This window comes from Narcine bancroftii, chromosome 6 (assembly GCF_036971445.1).
Source record: "Narcine bancroftii isolate sNarBan1 chromosome 6, sNarBan1.hap1, whole genome shotgun sequence".
Lineage (NCBI taxonomy): Eukaryota > Metazoa > Chordata > Chondrichthyes > Torpediniformes > Narcinidae > Narcine > Narcine bancroftii.
The window spans coordinates 26,821,780-26,849,755 of NC_091474.1; the positions used below are offsets into that span (position 1 = coordinate 26,821,780).

A 27,976-nucleotide genomic window follows, 5' to 3' on the forward strand; every position below is an offset into this window, starting at 1 on the left:
ATCCAGAGCTTTGCTTAGCTACGTGTTAATTCTGGTCACGACCAGCCTCTCAAAACATTTCATCACAGTAGAAGTTAGTGCTAATAGGTGATATTGAGACAGCTCACTGCATTTTTTGGGCACTAGGATGATTGATGCCTTTTTGAAGCAGGTGGAAACCTCTGACTGCAGCAGTGAGAGGTTAAATATATCCGTGAACACTCTGGCTAGTTGGTTGGCGCAGATTTTCAGTACCCTGCCAGGTACACCGTCAGGCCTGACACCTTGTGAGGATTCAACCTCTTGAATGATGTTCTGACATCAGAAACAGATATCACAGGGTCCTCAGTCTTTGCAGGGATTCTAGTAGGCACTGTTTGGGTTTTCTTCTGAAAGCGGGTATAGAAGGTATTCAGCTCATTGGGTAACGAAGCATCACGCCCATCTATGGTGTTCGCTCTCGCTTTGAAGGCTGAAATGGCCTGCACTCCCTACCACTGCTGGCATGAATCTATCTCTGTCTCAATTCCTTCAGAATTGCCACTGCTCAGACCTTCCACAGATCATACCTGGACTTCTTGTAGATCTCTAGATCCCCTGCCTTAAGCACCCTAAATCTTGCCCTCAATAGATTGTAAATCCTCTGATTCATTCAAGGCTTCTCGTTGGGGAACACCTGGTATGTGCGCGTTGGCACACGCTCGTCCACTCAGGTCTTGATGTTGGTGTCACCTATTGTATATTCATTCAAGTCAATGGATGAGTTCTTGAATGTGTTCCAGTCTACCAATTCAAAGCAGATAGTCCTCCGCCTCCCTCGACCATGCTTCCGTGTCTTGACTACTATGGTCCTCGGTCTCTGCTTGTACACAGGGAGTAGTAGTACAGCCAAGTGATCAGACTTGCTAAAGTGTGGTTGTGGTATGGCTTGGTAGATGTTTTTCATGGTGGTGTAGCAGTGGTTGAGTGTGCAGCTCCCCTTGTCCCCCAAGTGACTTATTGGTGGTAGTTAGTCAGAATTCTTCAGGTTGGCCTGATTGAAGTCCCCTAAAATGATTGGGAATGCATCAGGATGTGCTGTCTCATGGCTGTTAATCACAGTGTTAAGTCCCTCCTGTATCAGCCTGATGCTAGCCTGGGGCCGAATGTACCACGAGTCCAGGATGATAGTGGTGAACACCCTCAGCAGTTAGAATGGGTGGCAATTAATCACCAGATGTTCCAGGTCAGGGGAGCAGGATTGGGACACAACTGTCACGTTTATGCACCATGACGAATTGATGCTGAACAAACGCCGCCTCCCCTGCTTTTTCCTGACGCCACTGTCCAGTCAGCATAGTGGAGGATTTAGCCCTCGGGGCTGTAGTGCACTATCCCGAATTTCCGCGTTTAGCCATATTTCTGTAAAGTACATCCCACAGCATTCCCTAATGTCTCTCCGAAGTTTAAGTTTAATTCATCAAGTTTGTTTCCAAGGATTGTACATTGGCCAGGAGGATGGTAGGGAGCGGAAGCTTCCAGGCCCGTCGTCTCAGATCAACCTGTACCCCCCGCCCCCCCGCGTCCACATGGTTGGGTCTTTTCTGCTGATAATTCCTGCGGTGCTTAAATAGTCCATGCGATGTCCCTTTAATTGTGCCTCTTTTTTTTCTCATGAATTATTCATCTAAACCTAGTACAGAAAACTCTTTAAGCATGCCATTGAGTAGATGTTTGTTAGTCACCTTTTTGAATTGTTGCAACTCTTCCAGTGAAAATATACTCACAATTCTAATGGGTGTAATTTTTTTGGATGTAAACCTGGCAACCTTGACGGACAGGAGGGATAAAAAGTCAGGGTGGAGATTAGCTTGAAGAGGAATCCTTGGGTGGAGTTCTTATTTCCCTGCTACCTTTGTAAAGACATTAAATTTCTTGCAGCTCTGGAGCATGAATACTCATTTTGACCTTGTTTCTAAACCACCTTTCAATACAGCTCACCTATCATTCTCGATTCTAGGGAACTTTCTGAGCACCTGCGAGAATTGGACCTCTGTCCTTCAGTTTGTCAACCAGAACTGAAAGTTTGTGTGTCCACCCCATCCCATTCTCTGCTGCAGTTTTCTTGCGAATTTTTCTTAGTGATCACCTACCCTTTTAAGATTTTTACCATGGGTATTCCAGCAAATTCTGTTTTAATTTCAGATTTCATCTGCCATTTTTAGTTTTTTTTTCCTTTATGAGATTCAGACATGACATTGACTAACTTGATTTAGTTCTAGCTACTCAGAATAAAGTAATGTTAGCTTGGATTGTTGTAATTTTACATTAATGATATTGCAGTATGACTTTTTGTTATTAATACTGTGTCAGATGCAGGTAAGTTCATTTCATATCACATCCCAGCACTCTTTTTCTGCATATGCATTTTGACCCCATTTGTTCCATGAATGTGTCTGATGATATTTTCAAGATTAGAATATATTTGAAATTGAACATTGGTATTAAGTAAATGAATATTTTCTCATTCAGGTTGAGGAAAGTGTGGCAGAAGAGGAAATGTATCATAAAGAACTGTTTCCTCACCATATCGCATGGAACAGTGAGTTCATCATGGGAAAGTTTCACAGACATCTGTTGTTAATTTTATCTGGCAGTAATTGCCCCTTGGTTTATAATCACCTGGTGACTGAATAACTTCTCCTTTGTCTTTCACACTGCCTTGACTTTCACACTAAAGCCTAATTTCCTTAGAGCATAGAAACCATAATTAAGGAGCATGTATGGAAATCAGTAAGAAATTTAAAGAGAAATTGTTATCTTGAAGTGTACAGCAAGCCTGAGTACATTGGCACAGTTTTATTTTGGAATTGATTTAGTTTCCCCCCCCCCCCCCCCCCCCCCACCCACCCCCAAGGCGAACAGCTAAAGGCTACGGAAAATCCAACAAGTGTTAATTATGGAAGTTCATTTGCATCCACTGGCATACATGAAGTGTGTGCAGAGTGGTTAAAGGATGAAAATCAAGTCGCCTTGGGCTATTCTGGCTATTGTGCTGGGATAGATTAAGGTTGGAGAAGGTGTCAAGAAATTTGGGCTGAAGCCCCCAATTTTATTTTAGATGAAGTAAAGTACTTTAGGCCTTCCTGTCCCAATATAAAGAAGTTTTATACTTGTCTGGATGGTGATTTCAATGTTTCCATATAATATATATGCTCATGTTATCGTCGATACCATGTAGTAGTTTGGATCAAAAATTGCATGTTTTCGTATTACCCGTGTAAAAGTCAACCTCTTCCCTCTCCCCCTTTTTGTTCCCACTGCCCGCCCATCCGAGTTCCCATCGCCTTGCGCAGGCGACACCCAGAGTTCCTGACACCCAGATCAGCCGCCCACCCATCCAAGCTCCTGATGCCCCAAACATGGGCTCACCACCCAGTCAGTCCCAGTCATCAGAGCCCCCGATGCCTTGAATGACGCAGGTACATACCACGGTCAAAATGAAGACTTATATAAAAGTTGACCCCCTCAAATTTGACTGGAAAAATTGGTCAAAAAAATTTGACAAATACACGAGTATCTGCTGTAGTTGCTTTACTGCTTTTGTCTAAGAGGAAAGCTGAGATGGCTCTCTACTTTGGCTTCACATGTGTGCATGGTTCTGTTAGCAAATTTGAATCTCAACTTGTAGCAGTGTTTGAGTCTACTGCTAAATGCAGGGAAATGTTTTTTTGGCACCTGCAAAATGTCCTCAATATTTAGAACTGGTGAGGAATTGAGCAAAAAAAATTCTTTTTTTATTATTCTCCTACCCAATTTCCAATGCACAAGTAAAATTAAAACCATCTCTATAGTGGTATGAATTTAGTTGAAGTAGATCAATATATTACTGTGGGTAATGATCAAAAAATAATTATTCAGGGTATTTTCTCTTCCTGGTCTTAAAAAAAATGATTGAATTGGTTTTGAGCAAAATCACATCATGTACATAACCATTAAAAACAGATGCATTTTGTACTTAATCATATTTATACTACATCAATCAGATTTGTACTACGAGTATAATATGGTTATGTTTGTCAAACATTGTGGTGATTTCTAATTACATCACTAGGTCACCAGGGGTCATCCCGATGACCTTGTATATAAAGCAGTCCAGAGCTACAGTCTACCAAGTTCGTCTTGTAGAGAGACAAGACCTCTTAGTGTATATATTAGTTTATTAAATTGTACTGACAATAACCACACCAGCAGTGCGAGTATAAGACAGCTTTAATAAACTAATATGTACACTAAGAGGTCTTGTCTCTCTGCAAGACGAACCTGGAAGGCTAGACTGTAGCTCTGGACTGCTTTATATACAAGGTCACCGGGATGATCCCTGGTGACCTCGTGGTGTAATTACATATCACCACAAACATCACATTATTCTGCCACAACTTCAGCTCATATCAGCAACAGATCTATATTCTGTGCTCCAGGCTGTAATGAATTACTTTTGAACTGGCATGTATAGTTTAGGCCAGCTATTCTAAACCTTTTTTTTGTCTATGGCCCCTTAGGAATCTGCTCAATGTTTATGAACCACTACCCCCCCCCCCCCTTGTGAAGTAGGGGGCCAAGAGCCCCATTGAGAATGACTGGTTTAGGCAATTGCAGGAGCTACATTGTGTTCAGCAATTAACAACTGGTCAAAGTATTTTCTCTAGTTTTGTATTTTTCTACAAGTTATTTTATTGATATCTCTTTCACCCAGCCAAACCGACAGCCAACAAAGCTTAACCTTCTGACCTGTCAAGTGAAGCCAAGTTTGGAAGATAAAAAATGCTTTGACCTCATTTCACGTATGGATGATCATTTTGAATTTCTTTCCTCTGTCAAATATGTGGTTACTATGTAGTATTTATCACTCTATACATCACCTAGATTATATTGGAACCATAGAACATTACAGCACAGAAACATGCCCCTTCGTCCTTTCTAGTCTGTGCTGAACTTTTGTTTTGCCTAATCCCACTGACCTGCACCCAGTCCAGATCCCTCCATACCTCTCCATCCATGTACCTGTCTAAATTCTTCTTAAATGTTAAAATTGAGCCTGCATTCACCACTTCAGCTGGCAGTTTATTCCACATTCCCCCCTCAATTTTTCTTCTTTCACTCTTAACCCATGTCCTCTGGTTTATATCTCACCTACCCTCAGTGGAAAAAAGCCTATCTAAATTTACTCTGTCTCTCTCCCTCATAATTTTAAATACCACTATCAAATCTCTCCTCATTCTTCTATGCTCCATTTTGTTATTAGCACTTGGTGTATAGTTATTAGTACTCAAAGTTTCTACATAGAGAAATCTGATTCTTCTAGACCAGTGGTTTTCAAACTTTTTCCACTCACATATCACCTTAAATCATCCTTATGCCATAGGTGCTCTGTGATTAGTAAGGTATTACTTGAGGTGGTATGAGTGAAAAGAAAAAGTTTGAAAACCACTGTTTTAATTGAACCTAATTGGCTCATATGCACAATTTCATAACTCCAAAGGAAATGAGCCAATTTTTCTCAATATTTCAGTCACAACTGGTAGTTGGTAGTTCTCAACCTTTATTTCCCCACTCACATACCATATTAAGTAATCCCTTACTAATCACAGAACACCAATGGCATAGGGATTACTTAAGGCTGTATGTGAGTGAAAATAAAATGTTTGACAACCATTGTTCTAGACCATTGCTGTAAACATGATTTTTTTGGCCAGCATTGTCAGAATATTGCCCTTCACCACAAGTAAAACAGTGCTACACTGCCCAGACTTAAAATAAATAATTTATTTGCCACACTAATCAGGGGGAAGAAATTTTAACTATAAACAGTAGATAATTGATTATATACACTAATCTCATGAAACATTCTTATTAGCTGTCATTATTTGCAGTAAAGAGCCTTGAAAGATTAGTTGTAGATGAGAAGAGCATAATTGATGAGGTGAAAGAAAACAGATCTAGATGCCATTTTGTATAAGAAGCAGCAGGGTAAGGTAGTAAGTTGGACAGCTCCTGGCTCTTCTTCAGATGCTTTAAGGAACTTTGGAGAAGGAGCAACTTCTAAAATAGGAACTTTCACCTCTCTTTTTGGGAAGATCAAAGCAGGTTTTATAATCTGCTCCTCATGATTCAAAATTTGGATATCAAGAAGAACAAAACTACTGTCTTTGGCCCAATCACAAACACAGTAGCACTGCTAATCAATTTGATCCCATCCTGAATCCCTCTACCAATGAACCAATTATTTCCATACTTCCACTATCAAAGACTAATCACAATCTGCCAGAGGAACTCGGCAGGTCAAGCAGCATCAGTGTGAGATAAAGAATGGTCGACATTTTGAGCTGAAACTCTTTATTAGAGCTGAGAATACTTAGTACAGAAATAGATTACAGAGCAGGGGATAGGATAGGATGGGTGGAACAAGGGCCTCCCATGGGATTGATAAACTAGGCAGAGGTGAAATATGATGGACAGAAGCAGAGGACTGGCAAATGCCAAACAAAGGGGGAGAGTGGCTTGAAAAACAAATGGATCAGGTGAAGGAAGATAAGCCATAAAGGCTGGAGTGAGTGTTTAGAAGACAAAGGCTACCAGTGTTAGAATTTTATGAGTTGACAAGGTGGGAATGGTGGTATAAAGAGAGCAAATAAAACCGAAGGGAGAGAAGAGAGTGGAAGAATCCATTGGGATTCCTACCAACCTCTCCATATCCCCAGTGCTTGCTCCCCCAAAGAAAATGTGAGTTAAGAATGGGTGGGGGTAGTTAGAAAAGGGGACAAGAAATGGGAATGAAAGAGAAGAGCAGAGGGGTACAGAAAAAGAGAGTCATGTTATTAGAACATTTCTGTTTGTGCCATTGGGCGGTAGGCAGTCCAGGCCAAATATGAGGTGTTTTTTTGGTTTGTGTTGAACCTCACACTGGCAGTGGAGAAAGCCCAGGACAGATGGTCCTACACTGACCTGTAGATAGTTAAAATTCCATGCAACTAAGAGCTGTCCATTGTGGACAGTAACAGTTGCTCTGTGAAATGGTCTCAAAATCTGCATTTGGTCACATCGATGTGCAGGAAGCCACATTGGTAGTACTGAATGCAGTAGATGAGGTTAGAGGAGGTGCATCTGAATCTTTACCTAACGTGGAAAGGGCTAATTGGGACAGGGAAGGTGGGAGTGTAAGAACAGGTGTTACATTTCCTGAAGATGCAAGGGAAAGTACCATGGATGTGGAGAGGTCAAAAGGAAGGAATGAGCAGATAAGGGATTCATGGGGAATCGCGATCCCTGCTGCAGGCGGAGAGGGATGGGGAGGGATAGGTGCATCTGGTAGTCGGGTCAAGTTGCAAGTGGCAAAATGACAGAGAATGATGCAGAAACTGGTGGGGTGAACAAGAGGAACCTTATCCATGCTCTAAAGACTAAAATAGGGCTGGAGAAACTCAGCAGGTCCAACATTATACTTTATTTAGCAAAGATAAATAACTAACATTGTGGGCTTGAACTCTTCCATCAAGGAATGAGCAAAATGTAGGCAGATGCCCGAACTCGTGCACGCCTACATTTTGCTCATACCTCGATGAAGGGCTCAAGCCTGAAACATTGGTTATAAAGTAACTTTGCTCTATAAAGTACACTGTTGACCTGATGAGTTTCCCCGCATTGTGTTTTTACTTCAGGCATGGTGTCTGCAGACTTTCTTGTTTTACTCCTATCCCTGCTCTGTTTGGTTGGGTGGGAGTGGGGTGGGTGTAAGAGCAGAAATCAGACAGGCAGGAGACAGTACTCCAACTGTGCCCTAGCCAATGTTTTATAAAATTGAATCCTAATCGCCCTGCTCTCGCATGCAATCATGCAACTTTCTCGAAGATGTAGGTTTTGGTACAAGTTATTGAAGTCAACGTAACTCTGGCTGAGTGTACACATCCATTTTCTCGCTTGTGTCCCTCTACGTGTTGAATGGTAAATCACTGTAATGCATGATGGAATTGTATGTTTTTAATTCAATTTATTTGTGATCCAATATATGGGTTTAAATTAAAAGAGTAATGAATTAAATATTGTTGTTATTTCTCACTAATGTAATACATTGTATTTTGTTTTTAGATAACCGCACCTATCATTTTCTGACAGATGATGAGCAGGATTGTATGGCGTAAGTAGAGATCTGATCGATGATGGGTTAATGCTTGTGAATATCAGATTGTTGAGAATGTTAGAACTTCTCAGTCTGTGACATCTAATGATTTTCTAACCGTATTTAGATAAACCAGTAAATTCATTTGTAGATTATCAAAATTTAGCAGGAGTGTGCATTTTGTGTTGGCTGAACATACTTTCTGAATGTTTGATTGCAATGTAATTATTTCCACATGGATTTGCTGATTATTTCAAATCACTTCATGGTTCTCATTTGTATTCCTACAACAACTGAATCAACTTGTTAATGTTCAAAATGAGTGATGGTAAAAATTATATGAAATTTATTGCAATTCTTTGATTAACTGAATAGGATATAGGTAGTGGAGTTCCACAAGAATTTATTCTGGGACCTCTACTCTTTGTGATCTCGATAAATGACCAAGATGAAGAGGCAGGTCTGTAAGTTTGCGAATGATACAAAGGTTGAAGGGGTTGTGGATGGGGCTGAAAGCTGTCGTAGGTTGCAAAAGGATATAGACAGAATGCAGAGTTGGGTGAAAAAGTGGCAGATGGAGTTCAATCCAAATCGATGAGTTGATGCATTTTGGAAAGTCAAACCAGAAGGCTGACTACAGGGTTAATGTCAGATACTTAAGAATATGGATGAACTTGGGGGTAAAATCCATACATCCCTTAAGGTTGCCGTGCAGGCTGATAGGATAGTTAAGACCCATAGGATGTTAGACTTAATTAATGGGGGGGGATTGAGTTCAAGAGTTGAGAATCATGTTGCAACTCTGCAAATCTCTGTGAGACCATACTTTGTGTGTTGTGTTCAGTTCTCGTCAACTCATTATAGGAAGGATGTGGAAGCTATGGAGAGAGTGTAAAGGAGATTTATCAGGATGTTGCCTGGATTGGAAAATAAGTCTTATGAGGCAAGGTTAGCAGGGCTGGGAATTTTTTGAGTGTAGAAGGATGAGAGGAGACTTAATAGAGGTCTACAAGATTATGAGAGGCATAGATAGGGTGACATTTTCCTCATGGCAGGAATAGCAAACACCAGAGGACAAAGATACAAAGTGAAGGGAGGGAAGGCTAGAGGAGACATCAGTAGTAAGTTTCTCTACACAGAGAGTTCTGGGTGCCTGGAAAGTTTACCAGGGATGATGGTGGAGCTGAAACATTAGGGACATTTAAGAGACTCTTAGATAGACGCATGGATCGAAGAAAAATAGAGGCTTATGGGTTAAGGAGGGTTTAATTTTTTTTTTGTTAAGGAATATATGGGTCAGCACATCATCGAGGACCAAAGGGCCTGCACTGTGCTGGAGTGTTCTTTATTCTAAATGCAACAATGATTTTGTTCAGGTATATTTTTCCTATACTCCCCTTATAATCTTGTTTTCATTTTCTTTTACATTTATTGTTTTGAAGATCTATGATCATCTATAAATTGTTACTCTCCGCTCTTTCTATAAATAGATTCTGCTATTTTATTCTCTGTCCTGTTATTTTTTTCTAAAGTATAAAATTCTTTGCTTCATAAGTTTTTGAAACTATTTGAAAGTTAAATTCTCAAAGCCTTTTTCCTCTAGATTCCAGTGCCATTGTACGAAGGTCACTAACAAAACCAACAGATAATTCAGGGGAATGTTTCTACACAGTTAATAGGTAGAGTGTGGAACTTGCCACTGTTCAAAGGAGTGGATGTGAATAACATAGAAAAATGAAAAGGGATCTTAAGGAAACAAGCTGGAGGGAAGGCAGAATCGGGAATCTTTGCTTCAGTGGAGTATTCAATTTGTATTTAGTCATGATCTTTATCTTTTCAACTTGAATACAACCAGAAAGATCCAGATCATTCTATTTTTGGCAGATTTACTGATTCATTGATATCTTTGCGTAACAATAGCTTTCTGTGCAATTACATCTTAGATGCATGTTTCAGGGGCCTGGATATTGTGAATGACCTGAGATCCACTCAATGCGCTCTCCTCTCCATTTTTGTCAAGGTGGATTTCTGTTCTAACAAACTCCAAGCAAGAAGCCCTAAGTATGGCTTTCCATGAAGAGCACAGTAGTGCTGAGAGTAGTATTGAAGACCTAACCAAAGCCATCATTAAAGATATCCAGCAAATGCCAGGGAATAGCGAGTGCTGTGATTGTGGAGCAGTAGGTAAGACAATAGTGTTAAGGAAATATAATCAATGGCTCTGTTCCAAACCAAAATGAAAACAAAAAAAAAGTGCTGGAAATATTCAGCAGGTCAGGCAGCATCTGTGGAGAGAGAACCAGTTAAGGGTTCAGGTTGATGACCATTCATCAGAACCCATGTGTTCAACTTAAGAAATAGTGCAGGAATGGGCCACACTTCTGGGTCGTACTAAGGTGTTTCGCAAACCCTTCACCTCAATTTCTCCTCCAAGTTACATCTTGTTAACTGCTACTTCTATCTTTTGGGGTTGCCTTCATTGTTTGGACTGCAACGTTTCACGCAAATTGGTCACCTCACCTTTTTTCGGGATGAATAATAAAGTACTTAGAACAATTGAAGATGGGACAGAACCAAAGAAAAGAATTAAGATGATAAAACTATAAAGGGCATCGCAAGGGGAGTTGGTGAGAATCCATTTTTCTCAGCAGAGGTATCTATGATTAGAGGGCACAAGGTGAAGGAGTGGGAGATCTACGATTAGAATTAAGGAAATGAAATAAGCTTTTTTAGCCTAGAAAGTTATTCATATCTCAAACATGCTGTCTGTAGGAGTGGAGGATAAAATACCCTAACAACATTAATGAAGTATTGATTTGAACACCGCCAACAGCCTAGCATAATAGGCCACAGGTTGAGTTCTGAAAACTAGGTGATTTGTATGAAAGTGATGAGCCGCTATGAGTACTGGAGAAATAAACCACAGGGAAAGCTGATAAATCCTCAGAACCAATTTGCTATGATGATAGTGGATGTATGAGTTGTCATTTTTCAAAATTCTACTGATTCTAGAATCTTTTCGACTGATAAGAATATAGCGATGTGTCCCCAAAATCTAAGAAAAGAAAACTTGGAACTCGCCTTACATTAGTAGTAGGAAAAGTGCTGGAATCTAGTTAATAAAGAGGTGATAACAGAGCACTGAGAAAATAATAATAATAATAATAATGAGATCAGACAGTATTAGCATATGACAGCCTGAACAGCGCCTAATACGCCTGGGATTGTCTGATCTTGGAAGCTAAGCAGGCACAGAACTGGTCAATACTTGGAGGGGAGATCACCTAGGAACACTAGGTGTTGTAGGTTTCTGTGAGGGGTGCTGGACATAATGGCCTTATGGTGGACAAAAGTTAAAGAATTTCATGTATGTTACATTCTAATGGAACCTTTACCTTCATATATGTTTATGAAAAGACACACATTACAAGTTTTTGAGGTTGTAACTAACATTATAAGGTGCATTTAGACTTTCAGAAGGTTGTCAACAAGTTGCCACGAAAGGAGATATTCAACAAATGTAGATCACATTGATCAGGGAGCAACACAGCAGCATGGATCGAAAATTAGTAAATGGACAACAATGTCAGAATAAACAAATAACTCTTGAGTTCATTGACTGTTCAGATTCAGATTTATTGTCAGAGTACATACCTGACATCACATAAAACCCTGAGATTCTTTTTCCTGTGGGCAAAGCAGAATTACCACTTATTGGTAGTGCAAAAAAAAAACTACTCAACATATACATGAAAACAAATAAAGAAATGTAAACTGGAATACAGAGAGGGAAAAAAATCAATAAAGTGCAAAAGCAAGAGTCCTTAAATGAGTCCCTGATTGAGGTTGTTGTTGAGGAGTCTGATGGTAGAGAGGTAGCATCTGTAGAGGGGACACCTATAAACTCTTTCCTGATGCTAGCAGCGAGAACAGAATGTGGGGTGGGTGATGTGGATCCTTGATGATTGCTGCTGTTCTCTAACAGCAGCACTCCCTGTTGATGTTCTCAATGGTTGGGAGGGTTTTGCCTGTGATGTCCTGGGCTTTGTCCACAACCTTTTGCAGGGCTTTATGCTAATGGATGTTTGTGTCCTCATACCAGACTGTTACTAGTATTGATGCACCAGTAATCCTGTTCAGTATGAGAGGCACCTCAAGATAAATCATTTAGTGTTTGAGAAGCTCAAAGGGCTCAGCAAGTAAGGCAGCATCCATGGAGGGAAAGGGGCAGTCAACCTTTTGAGTCAGGATTTTTTTGGGGGACAGGGTTCAAACCTGAAATGTTGACTGTCTCTTTCTCTCCGTGGATGCTGTCTGGCCTGCTGAGTTCCTCCACCTTCTCATTGCTCAAGATTTAAACATCTGCAATTTCTTGTGTTGTCCATTTGTTTGGCTGAGGAGCCAATGGTGCAAAGCTACCATCTGTGACATTATTACTGGATACTTTTTAAACCATATACCTGAGAGAAACATAAACTCTGGACTTCAGCATGCTTGGAAAGAAACAAAATAATTTATTCCAATTTCATTCAAGAAATAGCTTCAAGATGTAAAATTGCTGTTTTAAAACAAAATTACAATTATTTAAAAAGATGCAATTAAACAAGAGCAAGCACATTAGTCAGAAATAGAAAAAAAGTAGGACATTATTTCTCCTAATGGCTTAACCACTCCAACTACCATTTATGGACCACTCATTGAGCCTTAGCAAGCATTTCCATGTATTTATTATCGACTTTTTTTTTCTCTGCAGGTCCAACTTGGCTTTCTACCAATCTTGGAATCCTAATTTGTATAGAATGTTCTGGAATTCATCGGGAGATGGGTGTGCATTACTCTCGAATACAATCTCTCTCATTAGATAAGCTTGGAACCTCTGAACTTTTGGTGAGATTCTCTATAGCTTTATCTTAGTAATTTTAACACCTTATAATTGCATAAAAGAAAAGAATGGAGGAGGACAAGGGCAGAGTGCTGGGTGGCAGAGATATGCTAGAAAGGGAAGAGGTTTTTGAAGATCAGTGAATGTGGGAGGAAGCCTCCTTATATGAAGGGAACTAATGGCAGGTAGTTGCTCAGAACTTGTCTAAGGGCTTTAGTGCCCTTATCACTGCCCTTAGTGCCCTGCTCTGTAACTATTGGACCAGGCATAAATCCAAACATCACATTTTTCTAGAATAGGTCCTTACCTTGTTGTCAGATATCTTCTTTGCTTCCGTAATTGAACTAGGAGCAACAATGTGAGGCCATTCAGTTCAGTATATTCACTGCATTAAGGTGGTAGGGAGAGAGATGCCTGTGATGAATTGGTCTATGTTTACTATCATATGCAGAAGTTTTTGCTCATAGGTCATGATGCAGCTGATCTGCACACTTTCCACTAGACAGCTATAGAGGTTTGCTGTGGTTTTCTATGTCATACTGATCCTCTGCAAACTCCTGAGAAGGTACAGGCACTGCCATGCTTTCTTCATGGTGACATTTGTGTATTGGATCCAGGAAAGGTCCTCAGAGATAGTGACTTCCAGGCATTTAACATTTGCTCCTCTTCTCCACCTCTGATCTCCCAATGATCACTGGATCATATACCTCTGGTTTTCCCGTCCTAAAGTCCACAATCAGATATTGAATGTGAGCTTGTTATTAGTACACCATTCAGCAAAGTTTTCAGTCAATAGCTTTCCAGACAATAATGGAGGTATGCCACTAGAGAACACAATGATACATGGGGAAAAACAAAGAATTAACATGTTTCTAATCATCAACTTTGAAACATACGCAGTAAACTTGAATAGTAAATGGAAGATTACTTGTGTTTCAATAGGTAGTGGTTGTTGAACAATTTTGTGAAAATTACTTTGTGTTTATTTTACAGTTGGCAAAGAATGTTGGAAATTCAAAGTTTAATGAACTTTTGGAGGCAAATCTTTCAAATGTATCAGTAAAACCAAGTACAGATAGTCCCATGTGAGTAAAAATGCAAAAGAAATTATTATTTTTTGAAAACTTTTGATACTGCATTTCTTTTGAGGTTCATTTTTATGCCAGCACTCTGCCTTCTTCACACAGATTGTTAATTTATCATATTTTTACAATAATCAAAGCTTTTGCTAAGGAAATGGCGGCTCTTTGCAGCTTCCCTCACAGGGCCTCACAAAATGAAGGATGAACGTAACGATCCAGCAGGGTGCACAAGGCCCACAGCGCTGCCCTCCAATTGGCCACAACCAAAAGAGTTTAACTGGCCTATCAGGGAAAGTGAATCACAAACACACCAATCAGTGCTGAGAGGGCTTTGACCACGCCCCTCAGCTTGAGAATAAAACCAGGGCTGTGAGCCCAATAAAGCTCAGTGTTAACTACACTCAACTGGGGTTTGTGTCATTCTTTCTAGGAACAGCATTGTGCTTTCTGAGTTAACCTGCATGCAGCTATAACTTTTGTGCTGTAGGCTCTGTAGAGCCATAACTTGTAGCAACTAGCTACAAGTTATTTGATATCCAAAATACCAAGAAACTATGTTGGTGCTTGCCATCTGGTGATAACAACAGAACACTTGACAAATGAATGCAGGTTAAGCTGTAGAATTGAAATTATATTTTTTATATATTTATGTGAAGGAATTTTAACAATTGTAATTAAAATCCAAAATAGCATTTATAACTTTTGTACATTTGCAAATTTTTGTAATAGTAATTGGAAATGCTGGGAATCCAAAACAAGAACAGAAAATGTAGTCAGCACCAAACAGATCAAGCGGCATGAGTAGGGAAAGAAAGAGGGTTGCAATTTCAAGGATTCTTCAACAAAATTGTAAAAATTACAAAACAAGGATGTCTTAAGTTGTAGAGACAGTGAGGGGTGTTGAATAGGGGGAATATATGTGGCACAGTAGTCAAGGTAAAAATTATTTTAAATAATGGTAGTTAGAAACAGGAGAATAATAAGTATCGCATTGAAACAGAGAGGTACGACCACTTGATGCAGACTCCGTTTCTGTTCCCACGATTATGGCTTGACTTGCTGAGTATTTCCACCATTTTCTCTTTCAAATTTCCACAATCTCGTGTCTTTTTGATTCCCACTCATATTACCCACCCAAAAAATCCCCTTACAACTTGGCCCAATCTTCAATTATTTCCCCCTAATCTCTCTTGCCAATCTCAATTTTCCATTCTGGCCCCCAACATTCACTTCCTGATCCTAACCTCATAATTATTTGTCCTGACTTCGGCCCAGTCTTTGGCTTAGACTGGAATAATGCTTTGAGGAAGTAAAGTTGATGTGTTTGGCTTCTTAAGATTCTTTTCAAGCATGATGCACTTTCAATTAGCTAACTTAAGTTTACTGGTTGTTTTACAAAATCTAAACTGATTAAGGTGTTCTGTTATTTTAAAGGGCAACTCGAAAAGATTATATCGTTTCAAAGTATATAACTCGTCAATATGTGAAACAGAGCAATGGTACACCTGTGACAAAGTTGAATAATTTATACTTTGCTGTGAAAGGCAAAGATATATTTGCATTGATACAGGCCTATGCAGAAAAAATTGATTTCAGCGAATCACTGCCATTATTTGATCAGGTAAGACTGGCACTGCACAGGAACCATTGACAACTACAGAATAATTTACTGAAGGAAAATTAAATCCATTGTTCTGTTTTGAAGGAACTACAGGTACATAATCTTTTATCTGAATCCTTTGGGACCAGAAACTTTTCAGAATTTGGAAATTTTTGGATAATAGAATAATAGTAACGATGAAATGTTAAGTAATTATGCTGGTTTCAGATTCGTGCAAAACAAAGGCTTCAACTAGAAGGGAGGTGTCAGTGACCAATGGCCATCCCCATCGAAGAAGTTGCCTCGGGTTCCTGGGCAGGATGGGGACCAGCGGCGGTTGGGAGGTGTCAGGAACTGGCGGCCATCTGCATCGAAGAAATCTCTTCAGGCTCCCGGGCAGGAGAAGGGACCTTGGGCGCCCGGCATGTCTGTCTTGTATGAGCACTGAAGCACAGTGCATGACAGGGGTGGGTTGCATCGAGTCATGTTTGGGCCAAAAGCAAGCCTTGATGTGCAGTCGACATCCATGGAAAAAAATGTTTGGTTTTCAGAAGTTTCAGTTTTCAGAATTTTGGATAACAGGTATGTCCCTGTACAAAAATGTTCTCAAGCAGAATTAATTATTTGGCAAAAGAGCAGTGAGTGTGGTAACAAATACAAACACAACAATATCTTTTCATGTGGTACTTTGTCTAACAAAACCAAGATAATTAGTTAGCTAATTCATTTATATAATCAATAAGAGTCAAGATGAACTCTGAGTCAGGCAGCCGCCATGAAGATAAATAACGGTAGTCAATATTTCAGGTTAAAACTCTTTAAATAGTGCAGTTGTTTCTCCTTGGTGTTAACATGAAAACACAAAAAATCGGATGAGAGGTAAATTGCAGAAGAATTGGAGATTGCTTCAGCATTTGGGTGGCATGGTTGGTGTAGCAGTTAGCGCAACACCTTTACAGCACTGGATCAGGACTGGGGTTCGAATCCCCCGCTGTCAGAAAGGAGTTTGTACATTATCCCTGTGTCTCTGTGGTTTTTCCTCAGGAATTCTCGTTCCTCCTGCTGTTTGAAATGTACAGGGGTGTTGGTAAATTGGGTGTAAATTGAGCGGCACAGACCCTTGGCTTGATACTGTGCTCTGTTTAAATTTTAATAACATATTAATAAAAATTCAATATTGTTATGGTTGATCTTATTGACAGTTAAAATTACTCCACCCCAAGTTGTCTTCTTTCTTTGGCTTGGCTTCGTGGACAAAGGGTATGTCCACGTCTGCTGCAGGCTCGTTGGTGACTGACAAGTCCGATGCAGGACAGGAAGGCACGGTTGCAGCGGTTGCAAGGGAAAATTAATTGGTTGGGGTTGGGTGTTGGGTTTTTCCTCCTTTGTCTTTTGTCAGTGAGGTGGGCTCTGCGGTCTTCTTCAAAGGAGGTTGCTGCCCGCCAAACTGTGAGGCGCCAAGGTGCACGGTTGGAGGTGATATCAGCCCACTGGCGGTGGTCAATTTGCCAGGCTTCTTATAAAACCTTGTCTTCAATAAGGCATCTCTCCTCAATCCTGATTTTTGTTATGCCCTGTATTTGTAACGATTCTAACTCCTTCTAATGGTACCTATTCTAATGAAGTCACACTGCACTCCATCAGTAAAGATTGTCCAGTAAAAACAGAAGTTTTTGTGTTGGCAGCAGTTGTTGGTACTCAGTGACATGAGAGGGTGGCGATGATTATTCGAACTATTCCTGATATTAAATCCAGAAGAGATAGGAGCAGACATAGGCTGTGCAGCCCATCAGGTCTTCCGCACCATTCAATCTTAATTCTTTCTTACCCATAAATACCCATGATCTGGTCAAAGAAGTCACAATTAAGCTTGGGATAGAATGAGAAGAAACAAAAGAGATTTTATCATTACAGTGTTTGATACTGAAATGTGCCACATACTAAAGTGCTCCCAGTGTAATATTCTTCACTGCAATCAACATGAAAATTCACCAGGCATTAAAAATAAGTGAATGAAAAGAAGATTAAATAAAAGTAATCAATTATTGCAGAGATTTTAGCTGTTACTTACTTCCTCTATGTATCTATTTGATTTGCAGGAACCTGGAGAGACTGCTCTTCATCTTGCCATACAGCATGCTGATCGCACCTCCCTGCATATTGTGGATTTTCTTGTTCAAAACTGGTAAATTTGAACTTTCACACTCAGTATGGCCTGTTTATATGTGATAGGGGATGCAATTAGTGTGGAAAGTGTGTTGCTTGTAACAAAATAAATACACTTTGTAGCTTTGTAAATCATGTTTGTTCTAACTTTCCTATTAAGGGTATTGTGATAGTCCAATTGTCACCAAACAGACATCTCAGTGGTAGTTGTCATGAGGATTGTTAGTTTGAATCTTTTCCAAGCTTTAGCATCAGTTTTTCTATAATGAAATTATTGTGGGATATATTTCTGTAACTTTTTAAATTTTAAATAAATTAGGTGTATGGAAAAGGGATCTCCTAGATGATGTCAAGTTTGTGAAGCGATTCACCACTTCTGCTATTTGCATAGGGCTGTTTGCATGCTCCTAATGCATACATAGGCTGGAGGTTCTCAATGCAAATATAAGCCAATTTTAAGACTTGAAATTTAACTCTACTCCAGAAGCCAACAAAAACAAAGCATCAAAATAAGCAGGTTTCATGCCTGGTCTTGCATCTATCAATGTAGAACTAAGGGGAAATGCTAATAGCAACAGCAAAATGTATGCTTACATATTCATCACTAACACGCCACAGGTACTTCCCTACTTACAACGGTCCAACTTACAAGTGTTCAAAGTTGCGATGGTTCGAATCCGAACTTTCAATTTCCAATTCCGATCTGTTTCCGCGTTTGCGATATGCAGATATGTGAGTGAAATTGATGACCCATAGGAACATAGGAAGTAGGAACAGGAGTAGGCCAAAAATGGCCCGAGCCTGCTCCACCATTCAATACGATCATGGCTGATCTAATTTATGACCTAACTCTACCTACCTGCCTTCTTTCTCCCCATTATCACCTAATTCCTCTATCATGTAAAAAATTATCTAACTGAATTTTAAATATGTTTAATGAGGCAGCCTCAACCACTTCCCTGGATAGAGAATTCCAAACATTCACTACTCTCTGGGGAAAAACTATTTTTCCTCATCTCTGTCCTAAATCTACTCCCCCGAATCTTGAGACTGTGTCCTCTCGTTTTAGTTTCCCCGGCCAGCTCAAAAAACCTTCCTACATCTATCCTATCCATACCCTTCATAATCCTATATGTTTCTATAAGATCTCCTCTCATTCTTCTGAACTCGAGCGAATACAATCCTAGATGATTTAATCTTTCATCATAAGTCAACCCCTTCATCCCAGGGATCAACCTAGTAAACCTCCTCTGGACTGTCTCCAAAGCCAGTATATCCTTCCTCAAATATGGAGACCAGAAATGGACACAGTACTCCAGGTGCGGGCTCACCAGTACCTTATACAGTTGCAACATTCAATTCAATTCCTCTAGCGATGAAGGCCAACATTCCATTTGCCTTCTTAATAACCTGCTGCACCTGCAACCTAACTTTTTGCGATTCATGCACAAGCACTCCCAAGTCCCTCTGCACAACAGCATGCTGTAGTTTTTCACCCCGTCACTTTAGCATACCCACTTTCCTCACCATCTAGGAATTAAATTTAGTTCACTGCCTCAAACATTCTTCATGCCCAGTGTGCTTTCATTTGTGGTATAAAAGCTTTAAAAATGTAATTATAAAAAATGTGTTCATTAATGGTTTGTGGTATAAAAGCTTTCAAAATGTAATTATAAAAAATGGTAGGTTTGGTATTTTTTTTGACGTGATGGGGTTACCAGAGCATAACCCCATCGTAAATTGAGGAGCACCTGTATATGAAACCTGCATAATCTGGGAAATGGATGATCTGTTCTGATGGATGTGAATGATGTAACATTTTTTCCAATCCTAGTGGGAACCTCAGCAAGCAGACAGTGAAAGGAAATACAGCAATTCATTATTCCTGTCTACTCAATAAAACAGAATGCCTTAAACTCCTTCTGAAAGCCAAGGTGAACACCACTATTTGTAAGTGCTATGTTGTTCAATTCATTGGATTATGGTTTAATCATCTGACACATGTTGCCTTTGAATTGTTAATATATTTTGTGTATTAGCCACCTGATTAATTGGTTATCTTTAGGGAAATCACATATTCTTGTTTGATTCTTGGATTGGTGAATTGCAAGAAAAATCTCTGGATAATTGAATTTTTGATGATTTAAGAGGATCTGAAAACTGTTTGAGGGACATTTTAGTTACCCTTTGCATGTCATAGCCTTCTGTTCACCACATTTTAAATTATATTTATTTGTATATACAAATTATAACAGTGTTATTTATTAGAATAAGGGGAAGTTTATTTGGAATATCTTTCTTCACAGCTTGTCTTAAACTCTTTTGCAGTGCATAGCTAAATTCAGTAGGTAGAATTTGTCATTCATAATGCAGTTTAGTATTGCTTGCATGCTGTACTCTGCATCCAACTTCAATTCTATTCACTTTAATTCAATCAAATTTCAGACTTGACCTTAGCCCAGAATTTACAGTCAGCAGTGAAGAAATGGTGTTCGCCAATGACCTTTAAGAATATTCCCATTGAGATCTAGTGATAACTGCCACAAACTTCCCCTTCTTAAACATCCATTCCCCTTGGGCATCAGTTCATCGAAGTCTTAGGCATTCAAGAACATTGATACTACCTAGCTGATTGTCCAGCATACAAGGTTTCAAAACTCACATAAATAAATGTTAGATTAAGGTACAGTCGGAAAGAAGTAAATGTTTTAAAAATAAAAGCTATTTTTGACATCCTTTAAAAATTTGAAGCACTTACATGAAAGATGCATTGGACCCATTTAAGGATCTGTTGAATCAAAGTTACCCTGTTTAAACTATTACTTGCGAAAGATCCTGACTTGCTGTCACTTTTAACAATGTAATGAAGTTAACATTGGTAATTTTGCTGGCAAACTTCAAGTTATTATTAATAAAGTGTCAGTACAGATTAGCTTTTATGTGAAAAGTTCAATATATTGTATGGAGTTTGCCAAATTATGTTCTGTACATCCTTTGGAAGGAGAAACTTAAAAAAAGAGAGATTAGTTTCTGGCTATTAAGATGTTGTTTTAAATGGATGCTTGTTCATGCACTGAATTTTTAATTCATCCATTCCTAGAAATAGTTCACAGCAAGTGGATGTTAAGATATTTGTTCATGTTGGTAGATGAAAGTAAACTGATGTGCAAGTTGATGGACTCCAGCTTCCCAAACAAGAAAAGGAGCAACTTTTAACTGGATATAGAAAAAGTTTTCATTCAAAGAATAAAGAACATCAAATTAGGTATTGGAAAAATCCACAGAAGTAAAATAAAAGATTGAAAATAGAATTTAACTGATCAATTAATGACCCTTCTAAGGACCCCATTCCCTTTCTCCCATCTGTTCGCAGGATGAGGATGTCTGCACTGTACTTTTTAATAAGTGTGGATTCCCTGCACTGTCATTAAAAAATCCTGGTACACATATATCCTCCACCCTCACTCCACCTTCTCCCAGGCAAAACAAAGACAGGGTACCTTTGTTCCTCACTTTTTATCCCACCTGCCTCCACATCCATTATATTATCCTCCAACACCTGCCAACTTCAGTATGATTTTACCACCAGCCCTATCGATTCTTCTCCACCCCTAACCACTCTTTGCGGGGATATGTCTCACCATGACTCACTAATCCACTCCCTCCTTGCTTACCCTTCTATCCCTTCAGGCATTTCCCTCTGTAATCACAGAAAGTACAAAACCTGTCCCTATGTCTCCCAATCACCTCCAACCATTGCCATAAGCAGACATTTCAGGTGAAGCAGAAATTTTCATGCATATTGTTCAACCTAATTTACTGTATTTGGTGCACTCAGTATGCCTCCTTTATATCAGTGAGACCAAAAACAGATTGGTGATATATTGCCAAACACTTATGCTCTTTTTGTAGGTCTAATCTTGAGTTTCCTGTAGCCGACCATTTCAGCTCCTCCAATCATTCCGAGCACAATATGTCTGTCCTCAGTGTGAGGCCAAACATTACATTTGAGGAAAACAACATCATTCGCCTCCTGGACAGCCTTAAATCTAATGGCATTAACATCAATTTCTTCAACTTTACAGTAACCCCACCTCCATCTTCCATCTATGCCCTGGACTTTACCTTTTCCTTAACTCAACATTCTTCCACTTACTGTAAAACCAAACCCTGCACTATTTGCTGTACATAAGTATGGGCTGACGTCTGGATAGCATGCAAAACAAAGTTTTTCATTGTATCAAATACACATGACAATAAACCAATGCAATTTATTTAAGTATAAATACTATGAATGGCATTAGATCTCGTACTCGTATATGCAGAAACAGTCTTCAAATCACCAAAACGCATTAACTTTTATCCTTTGTAACCCACCATGCCCGTTTTTCAATTACCTAGCCACTTGTCCTAGTATTCCATAGATTTTTACTTGTCAGTCTGCCACATGGCACCTTGTCAAATGGACATGGGTACGTGGACTACAGTAAAAGCAGGATCAATCAAATGAAGCAAATCCTAGGAAAGATAGGATAGAAAACATTTGGGATTTAAGCAATGTAACTTTGTCCTTGAATCCAACTTCTCTTCCTACCTGTGATTTCTTATACTTCACTGATTCTTGTAAGATATTCTATCTGTTTTTGAGGGCAGGTTACAAAGCTTAAATTGTAACCAGTAAGGAAAACTGATGTTGCAGTTTGACAATTTTCTAATTATATTGAAATCTTGCTTTGACTTAGAATTATCCACAGGCTCAACCTCTTATGTGTTGCAGTAGATATCAAGAAGAATAAACTTTATATTTAGGAAGGTGTGAGGGTAAGATACTATTGAATATTTTTACTATGCTCAAACTTGGGATTTCCATAAAGGTGACCTGAACTGCATTTTCTATCACAGCTTCAATTTGAGATCTGTAGAATCCCTCAAAAGTTGACAGAAATATTAAGAACATCGAACAATACAGTGCAGGAGTAGGGCCCTTCGACCCACAAAAGTGAATACTTTGTTAGATTGAATTAAATCTAAGAAAAATGTAATTAAATTTAAGAAAAAATAGCCTAGGTGCTAGTACAGATGTTATGGGCTCAGTGGTTTGTTTAAGTGGTGTCCAGAGTTAGATACATCCTGAAAATAAAGGAGCCATCCTGAAGCGTGCTCATAGCCTAAAATTGTCTATCATAAACAATATTACATGACAATCTGGAATAATTTTGCTGCTGAAATATCAAGTTAGGTCTTAAGTTCTCACTCAATATGCTTATTGTTCCAGACCTTTACCACATGAGAAACTCAAAATTTAGGGCAGCCAAATGTCAGAGGCTTTTGAACCCAAGCTGGTAATTACGTTAGCATTTTTGGACTTTCCTACTGGTTATTGCCGCCCGGGGGGCCCGAGGTCCTGTTGCTGCTGCCGCCGGAGGCCCGAGGACCCGCTGCCGCCCAGGGGGGCCCGAGGTCTTGCCTGAGTCCACCTGAGGTAACGGCCGCATCGCGGGGACAGACAGCCAGCCGAGACCGGGCCTGCCCGAACCGCTGCCTGAGCACCGAACACAGGCCACCGTCGCCAGGCAAGCCCGACCGTTGGCAGCCGAGCCTCGGGCCGGGAGCGGTCAATGAGAACAGTTTAGTGTATTTCAGAGTTTAATACACACCTCAAAAACCAATAGTCTAAACACTAACAACTGTGAACTCCATTGCAGAGTTCTCTCCAGTCTTACAAAAAGATTTCTACTAGAATGGTTATTGTCAGCAGACTTGATGACAGCCCAGTAGAATCAATTTTAACTCTTGTATTTCAAGCATGCAACTTGACGGATATCAGAATTGGGGTACAAAAGAAGGGAAGAGCAGAATAGAATACATAAATCCAAAGGCTCATACATTGATCAATTTAATTCAAGAAAACTTTGATTAAAATCTAAGGTTGAAGCTTCATGCTTAATTCTCAAACAGTAAATGAAGATGGAGAGACTTCTATGGACATTGCTCGAAGACTGAAGTATCAATATTGTGAAGACTTGGTATGAAATTTATATTTTCTTTTAAAAAAAATTCATCTTCCCTCCTTATAAGCAATAACTATATAATAATCAGTTTGCAGACAAATCTACTGCAATTTTTTAAAAGATCACAAGGATAGATGGGGAGATGCAGAGGATGTTGTGTATTTGGACTTTCAAAAAGCCTTCGACAAGATGCCACATGAGGCTGCTTAACAAGATGAGACCCCATGGAATACAGGAAGGATACTAACATGGGAAGAGCACTGGTTGATCTAAAGGAAATAGAGTGGGAATAAAGGGTTCCTATTCTGGTTGGCTACCTGTTACCAGTGGTGTTCCACAAGAGTCGGTGTTGGGGCTGCTTATTTTTATATTGTACTGTATATAAATGATTTGAATTATGGAATAGATGGTTTTGTGGCTAAATTTGGAGATTATACCAAAATAGGTGGTGGGATACAGAAAGGTTGCAGAGAGACTTGGATAGATTAGGAAAATGGGCAAAGAGGTGGTAGATGAAATGCAATGTTGGAAAGTTTTCAGTCATACACTTTGAAGAAATAGATGGGCAAACTATTTAGATGGGAAGAAAATTCAAAACTCGGAAGTACAAAGGGACTTGAGAGTTCTTGTGTCGGTGGTGAAGACGACAAATGCAATATTTGCATTCATTTTTTGAGGAATCCCATATAAGAGCAGGGATGTAATGTCAAAACTCTATAGCGCACTGATGAGACCTCACTTGGAGTACTGTGTACAGTTTGGGTGCCTTATTTCAGAAAAGATGTGCTGTCATTGGAGAGGATTCAGAGAAGATTTACTCGAATGATACCAAGAATAAAAAAATTAGCATTAAAGGAATGTTTGCTGGCTCTAGGCACTTTCTGGATAGAGTAGATGTGGCAAGGTTGTTTTCCATGGTGGGGGAAGTCTCGGACAAGAGAGCACAACTTCAGGATAGAAGTGTGTCAATTTAAAACACAGGCAGCTGAGGAAGGGAGGTCGTTGAGTGTATTTAACGCAGAGATTGACAGGTATTTGATTAGTCGGGGTATTAAGAATTACTGGGAGAAGGCCAGGGAGTGGGGCAGAGGGGGAAGATGGATCAGCTCATGATAGAATGGTGGAGCAGACCCAATGGGCCGATTGGCCTACTTCTGCTCCTACATGTGATCATCAGCTATTTTCCTTGAAAGCACCTTTTCAATTTAGACAATGATAAACATTGCCCAATCATGTGCACAGAAGCAATTACTCCTATCTTTAGAACATATATGATTTTTTCTGATTGAAATTATTTATTGAATTTGCATAAATAATGAAAATATTTTATATAAAGCACAAAATTGAATTTATTTTTGAAGCGTACAACTCTGGTTCTCAAGGTGATGGAAAATGCAATAGGGAGATGAAGAAATGAAAAGTCACTGCTGTAGTTTCTAAAAGAAGGCATCTAATATGTAGAACAAGTTCCCACAAGTAGAAATGAATGAGATGTTTATTTTAGTTGGTTGGGATAAAGATAGATCAGGAATATGACCATTTTTCTTTGAAGTATTGCTGCAGGATTATTTACATTCACCAGAAAGCATGTCAGTTCTCTGTTCAACATCCATCCAGTGGTCTTCATTGTGCTACTGCAACATTTCTCATGATAGCCAGAATTCTAGTGAGGAAAAATTATCGGGATCTCAACAAAGAAGAAAAGGATATTTATTTTGCATTTTAAGGGAATTATAATGTTCTAAAAATATTGATTGTCTAATTCTCATCTTTGCCATTTTGTTTTAAAGTTGACTCAGGCAAAATTGAACCAATTTAATCTCCATACTAACGTAGAATATGAATGGCGACTGGGACAAGAAGATGTGTGTGAAAGTGATGACGATCTCGATGAAAAGGTTGGTTCATTGATATTTTCCTTGAAACATTAGCACATTTTGAGGAATTTATCTCATTCTCTACTTACTGCTCAACCACCCCTGTAACACTTCAAGGAGTCTGTTTTCATGCCTGTTGATTTTTAATATCAAAGCATTAAATTCTCCTGTACTGAACATGTGCTTATGGAGCATAGGTCCGCGTAGTGTAGAAACGGGCCTTTGGCCTGTGATGTCTGTGTTTACCATTGTGCCATTCCAAACTAATCCCATCTGCCTTGTACACGGTACGTATCTCCCTAGTCCCTGCCTGTTGATGTGTCTACCTAAATGCTTCTTAAATGTTGATATTGTGTCTACTTCCCCCACCTCTTCTACAACACATTCTCGGCACTTGCCACCTGTGTAAAATAAAACTTGGCTCATAAATCTCCTTCAAACTTTTCCCCTCTTATGATAAACCTATGACCTCCAGCATTTGACATTTCCACCCTTGGTAAAAAGACTAACCATCTACTTGAAGTCTCTCATAATTTTATTAACTTCTATCAGGTTGCCTCTCAACCTCTGACACTCCAGCAAAAATCATCTTGTTTGTTCAACTTCTCCAAAGCCTCGACATCCTTTTTACAATGCAGCAACCAGAACTGCACACAATGCTTCAAATGTGGCCAAACTAAAGTTTCATGTAGCTTCAACATAACTTGATAAACTTTATACTCAATGCCCTGACTCATGAATACAGGTCTGCCCTATACTTCCTTTAATATGACACATTGGTCATTCTTATTCCCTCCTGATTGTTATGAGCCCGGAGGACCCCAAAATACAGCAGCAATAGATATTCACCAAGACAAATGGTTACTTAAACAAAAGTTGCTTTTAATTATCTTTAAACATGAAAACAGGATCAAACTTTAACTTATTACTATTAACTTTACTAACTTAACTTAATCCCCTTCTAATTCTAAGCGCACATGTAGGTAATGTGTATGTAAGTTCAGAAAAGTTATTAGATTCACAATCCAATCTCACTTTTCATTCCTCCGAGTTTACTGGTTGCAGGCAATTCTTATACTGTGCACAGAATTTAACATTTATGAAGTTCACCAGGCTTTGGTGCTTGAAAAGTAAATGGTTACCGCTCAGGAAGGTTCTTGTTGGTTTTCAGAGAGATTTGTTGTTTCCTGGACACCCACAACTGATTCCTTTTAATCAGCCACTTCAGTGTCTTGCCGAAGAAACTTGTCCCATCAGGGTTCTCCAAATGATAACCTCTTTCTTTCAGGTCACACGAAGTTCTTTTTTATTTCTCTTATTTCAAGTGAAACATTAGGCAACCAGTCCTCTCCTCTTGCATGAACCACAAAGGCTTTGACCAGGCTGAACTGAGCAGTCACAATCCATCTTCCAAATAGGGTTTTCCACAAGCTTGCCAGCTTGCCCTGTTCCAGTCCCAACTGCTGCTGACTGTAAAACCGCAGAACTGAATTCCCTTTCAGAGAAAAAGCCTGTTTTACTCTCTCTGCTTGCAAAATCACATGACCCTCTTAGAAAAGCAAGTTCCACTCCAGACAGCATGTGGCTCCGACGAGTTCTTTCATCTGTTGCCTTTTTATAAACAACAATCCATTAGTGAAGTCTCTTGGCACTCACAAAAGATTTTTTAAAGGCTCTTGGTGCTGGGCTATCTAGCATGAGCAGAGCTCCAATATTTTAAATAAGATCTGTTTTTAAAGTGTTTGTATGTGACCTACGCTAAACAACCTGCCCCAATTTATCTCCCAAAAACATATCCATAATCTATCACAGTTTGTTCAACCTGAAGCTGCAGCCTACTTTCTGAAACTATGTCAGTACATTCAAAGTTCATTTATATATAGTAAACCTTAATATTTTGTATTATTACTGTTCCTCTGTTCATTCACAGCAGCAACCTGTTAAAAAAGAACGCTCTCCTAGGCCATATAGCTGTTTCCAGCCTGTCTGCACTTCTTCTCGGAGCCTGGAGAAGCCTAATACAGCTGCCATCAGCAGAGACTCTTCCTGCCTGCCACGGGAGCGCCGGCGTGAGCAGCTCTCTGGATGGACCAATCAGCCACATAGTGTAGAATGTCATCTTTCCTCTCCTCCATCAGAGGGTCCTCCTCTTCCTCCCAGAATCCCCATCAGAGGTTGGAATCGATTACTAATATCTATTAACTAATATGTAGTGCTTGTACAT

At 39.5% G+C, this 27,976-nt stretch overlaps 1 protein-coding gene across 4 annotated transcripts in view; it reads left to right on the forward strand.

Annotated features, from left to right (window-relative positions):
* Positions 1-27,976, forward strand: part of unm_sa1614 (un-named sa1614) — a 115,738-nt gene that overhangs the window by 73,058 nt on the left and 14,704 nt on the right. For 3 of the 4 annotated variants that reach the window (XM_069884401.1, XM_069884404.1, XM_069884405.1), the window contains 12 exons: positions 2,491-2,560; positions 4,715-4,802; positions 8,104-8,152; positions 10,155-10,318; positions 12,888-13,021; positions 14,010-14,101; positions 15,533-15,719; positions 17,798-17,883; positions 19,699-19,814; positions 23,823-23,890; positions 25,666-25,773; positions 27,683-27,926. In XM_069884401.1, coding sequence (XP_069740502.1) covers positions 2,491-2,560; positions 4,715-4,802; positions 8,104-8,152; positions 10,155-10,318; positions 12,888-13,021; positions 14,010-14,101; positions 15,533-15,719; positions 17,798-17,883; positions 19,699-19,814; positions 23,823-23,890; positions 25,666-25,773; positions 27,683-27,926 — 1,406 coding nt within the window. The remainder of the gene's footprint in view (positions 1-2,490; positions 2,561-4,714; positions 4,803-8,103; positions 8,153-10,154; positions 10,319-12,887; positions 13,022-14,009; positions 14,102-15,532; positions 15,720-17,797; positions 17,884-19,698; positions 19,815-23,822; positions 23,891-25,665; positions 25,774-27,682; positions 27,927-27,976) is intronic. The other variant, XM_069884403.1, reaches the window with a different exon arrangement.